The sequence below is a fragment of the Babylonia areolata genome, chromosome 1, assembly GCF_041734735.1.
Source record: "Babylonia areolata isolate BAREFJ2019XMU chromosome 1, ASM4173473v1, whole genome shotgun sequence".
Lineage (NCBI taxonomy): Eukaryota > Metazoa > Mollusca > Gastropoda > Neogastropoda > Buccinidae > Babylonia > Babylonia areolata.
This window is the reverse complement of record NC_134876.1, coordinates 89,755,750-89,762,581: the sequence shown is the minus strand read 5'-3', so window position 1 is coordinate 89,762,581 and position 6,832 is coordinate 89,755,750. Positions and strand designations below refer to the sequence as shown.

General features: G+C 45.9%; 1 protein-coding gene across 2 annotated transcripts in view; it reads left to right on the top strand.

Annotated features, from left to right (window-relative positions):
* LOC143288958 (glutamyl aminopeptidase-like) overlaps positions 1-6,518 on the top strand; it is a 77,772-nt gene extending 71,254 nt beyond the window's left edge. For both annotated transcript variants that reach the window (XM_076597664.1, XM_076597657.1), the window contains exons 15-20: positions 1-10; positions 810-914; positions 2,309-2,479; positions 4,415-4,555; positions 4,995-5,076; positions 6,305-6,518. The exon at positions 1-10 is cut by the window's left edge and continues 64 nt beyond it. In XM_076597664.1, coding sequence (XP_076453779.1) covers positions 1-10; positions 810-914; positions 2,309-2,479; positions 4,415-4,555; positions 4,995-5,076; positions 6,305-6,469 — 674 coding nt within the window. In that variant the 3' untranslated portion in view covers positions 6,470-6,518. The remainder of the gene's footprint in view (positions 11-809; positions 915-2,308; positions 2,480-4,414; positions 4,556-4,994; positions 5,077-6,304) is intronic.
* Positions 6,519-6,832: the final 314 nt, after the last annotated feature.

Here is a 6,832-nt window from a genome sequence, read left to right as displayed (position 1 = left end):
ACCTGCACAAGTAAGTAAGCATCCTGTGCTGCTCCTTCTTTCCCGTCGTCGTCCTCATCCTCCTTCTTTCCGTCCTCCTCCTCCTCCTCCTCCTCCTCCTCCTTCTTCTTCTTCTTCTTCTTCTCAGTCGTCTTGTTCTGTTCTCCTTGTTCTCCTTGTTCTTCGTCTTGTTCTGCCTGTTCTTCTCCTTATTTCTCTTGTTCTTGTTCTTCTTTTGCAACAAAAAAGAAAAAGAAAAAAAATGAATACAAAATATATATATATTTTTAAAGCCTTCCACTGACGTGATTTATGTCTTCTTCTTCTGCGTTCGTCGGCTGCAACTCCCACGTTCACTTGTATGTACACGAGTGGGCTTTTACGTATATGACCGTTTTTACCACGCCATGTAGGCAACCATACTCCGTTTTCGGGGGCGTGCATGCTGGGCATGTTCTTGTTTCCATAACCCACCGAACGCTGATATTTTGCAGGATTTTTAACGTGCGTATTTGATCTTTTGCTTGCGTATACACACGAAGGGGCTTCAATCACTAACAGGTCTGCACATATGCTGACTTGGGAGATCGGAAAAAAAATGCACCCTTTACCCACCAGGTGCCGTCACCGAGATTCGAACCCAGGACCCTTAGATTGAAAGTCCAACGCTTTAACCACTCGGCTATTGTACCCGTCTGATCTACATCAAATATGCATGTACCAATTTTTTGTTTTGTTTTTGTTTCTGTTTTCGAAAATGTCTTTGGAAGTCTATGACGACACAGCACAGCATCAGGTGTCCCATAACGTGGTGGCTGTGTGTGTTGCAGACGTCTTCGAGGCCTGCTGATAGACCTGGCCTGTAAGCACGGAGACCCGGCCTGTCTGGCCAACGCCACAGCCAAGTTCAGGAACTGGCTGGACAGGAATGTTACGTGAGTAACTGAGCGAGCAGGGGCGCACAGAAGGACGTAAGGAAGGAAGGAAGGAAGGAAGAAAGGGAGGAAGAAATGGGAAAAAGAAGGAAGGAAAGAAAGGAAGAATGAATGAATTCTTCCCACCTACATACCCCACTTGTACACTTTGTGCGAAGAGGAAAGCGCTGATAAATGTCCAGTTATTATTATTATTAGTAGTAGTAGTAGTAGTATGTATGTATGTATGTATGTGTGTGTGTGTGTGTGTGTGTGTGTGTGTGTGTGTGTGTGTGTGTGTGAAGGGGGGTGGGTGGAGGTGGGGTGGGAAACGGTGTGTGTATCTGTGAGTGCATGTGTTCAAGTTCTTGCACGGTCGATCGTGCCCACATACACTTGCACTCACACACGCACCCGCGCACGTACAAACAGAAACACATTAACACACAACACACACACACACACACACACACACACACACACACACACACACACACACACACACACACACACGTACACGCACACACATACACACACGCACGCACGGACGCAGACACACACACACACACAAGTGGGGTATGTCGGTGGGAAGCATTCATTCATTCATTCTTTCTTTCCTTCTTTCTCCCTTTCTTATCTCCTTCCGTTCTTCGTCTCTGATTATACAGTTCATTTACACCATACTTCATCCTTCTTTCTTTCTTTCTTTCTTATTTTCTTTACCTTTAATCTTTTATTTTTTTATATTTTTTCTTTCTTCCTTCCATTCCTTCAGTACGACTTCCCTTCCTACCTGGCCACCCTTCTTCCTTCTTTAGTTTCCCTCTTTCTTCCTTTCTTCCTTCTGTCCTACGTTCTTGCCTCCCTCACTTCCTCCCTTCCTGGTTTCATTCTTATCTTCCTTCCTTCCTTCCTTCCTTTCTACCTTCGTACTTCCTTACATCCTTCCTCCCACCCTTCCCAGCTTCCTTTTCTTCCCTCCTTAACTTCCTTCCCTATTCTTCCTTCCCTCCTGCCTTCCTTCCTTCTTTCCTTCCTTTCTTCCTTCTTAGCTTCCATCATTTTCCTCCTCTCTTCCATTCTACCTGCCTTCTTTCCTTTCTTACTTGCTTTCCTTCCTATCTCTTTTCCTTCCTTCCTTCATCCCTTCCCCCTTTCTTCCCTTTCTATCAACCCCTCCTTCCCTCCTTCCTTCCCTTCCCTCCTTCCTTCCCTTCCCTCCCTCCTCCTTTCCCTTACTTCCCTTTTCTTCCTTCCGTCCCCCCTTCCTTTCTTCCTTCCTTCCTACTTTCCTTCCATTATTTCCCCCCTACCTTACCTTCTCCCTTCCCTCCTTCATCCCTTCCTTCCTTCCTTCTCTCCCAAGACTGTTCCCGCGACACTAGATAATCATCATCCTCATCATTTACTGGCAGTCCTCCAGTGAACACGAAGAGTCTGGTGTACAAGTGGGGCATGTGGGCCGGCGGCAGTGCGGAGGACTGGAACACCGTGTGGCACAAGTACCAGACGGAAGTGGTGCCTCAGGAGAAGATCAACCTCCTCAGAGCTCTGTCCATGACCAAGTCGCCTTGGTTACTGGCCAGGTAAACCACCCCCCCCCCCTCCACCGCTCACAGCACAAACATACAAACTATTATATATATATATATTTTTTTTTTTAGGAGACATCTACGCGAGAGAGATGCACATGAAAGACTCGTACACGTTCGATGAATGTTTGGCTAGTGTAACTAAACTATAGCGGTGATCATGTCGAGTGAACTCCATTATCTTTAAACAACTTTTGTTTTTTTTAACATGTAGATGTGCAGTTCAATTCAGTTGCTAAAGGGGGTGTCACTGTGTTCGGACAAATCCATATACGTTACACTACGTCTGCTAAGCAGATGCCTGAAGAGGAGCATAACCCAATGCGCTTAGTCAGGCCTTGAGGGAAGATAGACTAGAACAGAATATGATAAATAAATAAATAAGTATATAGATAAGAAGCGTGGGTGAAAGGGCTTTGATTTGTTTTCGTACAAGATGCAGTGCAGTGTACATACTTTATTCATGTGTGTATGTATATATGTATGTACGTACGTACGCATTCATTCGTTTGTTTGTTAGTCAGTCAGCCAGTCAGCCAGTCAGTTAGTCATCAGGAGGCAAAATTGCACTGGCTCTCAGTGTTGCAGCCTTGGGGGCTAGTTGGCCTTTGGGAAGCATCCCAACGCCGACTGTCATAAAACCTACTTGGCCGAGAGAGTGGGAATGTAACTTGGGCAACTATAGTCTTAATTCGAGCCTAGATAATTGGGACAGCAGTTGCCTCCTCTGCTGTTCTGATGATCATAGGCGGACACAACTATCAAGTATGTATGTATGCATGTATGTGTTCATTTCTTTGTTTGTTGATTCTATTTATTCATCTTGTGAATTAGTTCCTCAAGAGAGGAAGGTGGCAGAATGGTTAAGATACTCGTCTGCCAATACAGAGTCCCTTCAGGGTCTGGGCTCGTATCCCGCTCTGACCCTTTCTCCCAAGTTTGACTGGAAAATCGAACTGAGCGTCTAATCGTTGGGACTTCTTCTTCTTCTACCTTTGTGGGCTGCAACTCCCACGTTCACTCGTATGTACACGAGTGGGCTTTTACGTGTATGACCGTTTTTACTCCGCCATGTAGGCAGCCATACTCCGTTTTCGGGAGTGTGCATACTGGGTATGTTCTTGTTTCCATAACCCACCGAACGCTGACATGGATTACAGGATCTTTAACGTGCGTATTTGATCTTCTGCTTCCGTATACACACGAAGGGGGTTCAGGCACTAGCAAGTCTGCACATACGTTGACCTGGGAGTTCGGAAAAATCTCCACCCTTTACCCACCAGGCGCCGTTACCGAGATTCGAATCCGGGACCCTCAGATTGAAAGTCCAACGCTTTAACCACTCGGCTATTGCGCCCGTCTAATCGTTGGGACGAGACGAGAAACCCGAGGTTCTGTGTGCAAACACGCACCTGGCGCACCGAAAAAGGACCCATGGCAACGAGGGTGTTGCCCTCTGGCGAAATTCTGTCAGAGAAATCCACACGGTTAGGCACACAAATACATCTATGCGTGCACTCAAAGCCGGACTGAGCGAGTTGGGTTATGCTGCTGGTCAGGCATGTGAGTAGTAGACGTAGTGTGGCGTACATGGATTTGTCCAAGCGCGGTGGCGCCTCCTTGAGAAACCGAAACGTTTAGTTAGTTAGTTACTGATCTATCTTGTTATCTATTTAGTGTGTATCTTATTATTATCATGCTTCTGCCTTTATGTAGTATTGTGTAGTGCATGCTTATTACTTTTATGTAGTATTGTGTAGTGCAAGCTATGACTCACATGTGGTGTTGTGTAGTGTAGACCCTGTTTCAGGGCGGGGACTGGATGTAAAAAAAAAAAAAAAAAAAAAAACGCGCCAGTGCTTATCTCTAGAAGATAAAGAATTTTGTCTTGTCGTTTTGTCTTCAGTTTTCTTTGTCCGTCTGTGTCAGGCTGCTGGGGTTCACCAAGGAGGGGAGGAAGATCCGCAGGCAGGACTTCATCATCGTCGTCAGGCTGGTGGCCCTCAACCCTGCCGCCCGCTCACACCTCTGGTCCTGGGTGCAGCGAAACTGGCAGCAGTTTGTGGAGAGGTGCTGAGAGGGAAGGGGGCAGGACGGGTGTGGTGTGGTGGAAGGGGAGAGTGTGGTGGGGATGAGGGTGTTGGCTCAGGGATTGATGGAGGTAGGGGTAGTAGTGGTTGTGGGGGTTGAGAAGGGGGTTGCAGTTTCGTGTGAATTTGAATTATTTTTTTTCCTATGTTTCTGTTCCTTGTATATGTTTTGTTTTGTTTTTGATTCCTTTTGAATGCATTTCTTTATTTCATTTTCTCCCTTTCTTTCTTTGGTTTTTTTTCTGACTGTCTTATCAGTGTGTCTGTCTTTCTTTGCTTCCTTTACTTCTTTCTTTCTGTCTTTTTTCTTTTTGTTTTATTTTGCTGTTCGTTTCTTTCTTTCTTTCGTAACACAACACTTGCCATTGTTGTTTGGAAGTTCACCTGCTATTCTCTTCTTTTTTTTCTCTCTCCCCCAGGTTCACTTTATTCGATAGATACTTTGGACAGGTGGTTCCCACTGTGACCACAACGTTTAACACCGAGTTCGATAAACAACAGGTAATGACATTACATGATTTCTTTTTTTTTATAGTTCAGTTTGGTTTGTTTTTCCGTTGTGTTTAACCCTTAACTGCTGAATCTTAATGAAATAAGGTCAGTGTGACATGCATTTGAGGTGCATTTATATTTTCTTGTGTACCTTTTAATTTGTGAAACCTATTTTACTGAGCAAAGGGGTAATGTAATCCCGAGAGGGAAAGAAATCTGAATCAAAATGTTGACTGACAACTGAACTATTAGTTCAATCTTATCTCAGCAAGGTGATGGCCATTCATTGACAATGGTACCCGTCAAAAGTAGTTAAGGAGTTAATCCAGCCATACACAAATTTTAGGCCTGTGTGTTCTCTAACATGTATAATGGAGAATTGCCTTGTGTTTCTTTCATCTTCGATTAATGCTTACAGATGTCTCGGTATCTTGTGCTGCGTTGCTAATGTGAGTTGCTGTGTCTCTGCTTCTGTAGGTAGTCTGCGTGTATAGTGTGTGTGTGTGTGTGTGTGTGTGTGTGTGTGTGTGTTTCGAGGCCCCGTTTTGGCATGATGTTGTGGCCTTGTGAAATGTCCTTTACTCCGATTTTCCTCACTCCACCCAGGTGTGAATGGGTACCTGACTTCAGTTTTGAGAAGGTTAAACCTAGCGGAAGGAGAAGGATTGAGCGTATACCGAGCCCTAGAAAGGGTGAATTTGAATTCAAAGCCCCTATGGCTGTAAAAGGTCTTGGGACCTTGACTGGTTGGTTTTATGAGCCGAAGAATAGGCATCTGTATTGTGTGCGAGTCGTGTGTGTAACTGTGTATCACTTGTGTCATGTGATGCACGCGTATTGAGTGTCACGAGCGTATCGTGTCAGATGTGTGTAAAAGCGTGTAACGAGTGGACTGTATCAAATGTAGCAATGGGAATTCACTTACATCTTAGTCTTTTGTGAAGAACTATGGCTCTCAAACTAGGAGGCAAGACTGCACTGGCTCTAAGTTCTACAGCCTTTGGGGTTAGTTGGCACTTGGGAACCATCCCAACACCGACTGTCAAGTGCTAAAACCCTTTTGGTCAAGACAGTGGGGATGTAACTTGGGCAAGACACTTTTCCACTATAATCAAATTCTAGCCCAGATAAGTAGGACAGTAGTTGCCTCCTCTGCTGTCTGATGGTCATAGTCAGACACGACTGACTATCATGCAATCAAACGTAACTTCTTCTTTTTTTAACCCATACGTTCCAGGTGTTGGATTTCTTCAAGAAGTACCCAGAGGCTGGAGCCGGCGCCAGAGGTCGGCAGCGGGCGGTGGAGAAGATGACCCAGAACATCTACTGGATGACGCATTTTAAGCCCACTGTGGTGCAGTGGCTGCACTACCAGAAAGAGCTGCAGATGGCACAGGGATAGGGCGTTCGATTCCTCTGACTATCCTTCTCTTGGACAGTAGTGGTAGTGGTGTGGTGTGGAGGAGGGGTGTGTGGGTTAAGGGATAGTGGTGGTAGTGTGGTGTGGTGTGGTGTGGAGGAGGGGTGTGTGGGTAAAGGGATAGTGGTGGTGGTGTGGTGTGGTGTGGAGGAGGGGTGTGTGGGTAAAGGGATAGTGGTGGTGGTGTGGTGTGGTGTGGAGGAGGGGTGTAGTGGTGGTGGTGTGGTGTGGTGTGGAGGAGGAGTGTGTGGGTAAAGGGATAGTGGTGGTGGTGTGGTGTGGTGTGGAGGAGGAGTGTGTGGGTAAAGGGATAGTGGTGGTGGTGTGGTGTGGTGTGGAGGAGGG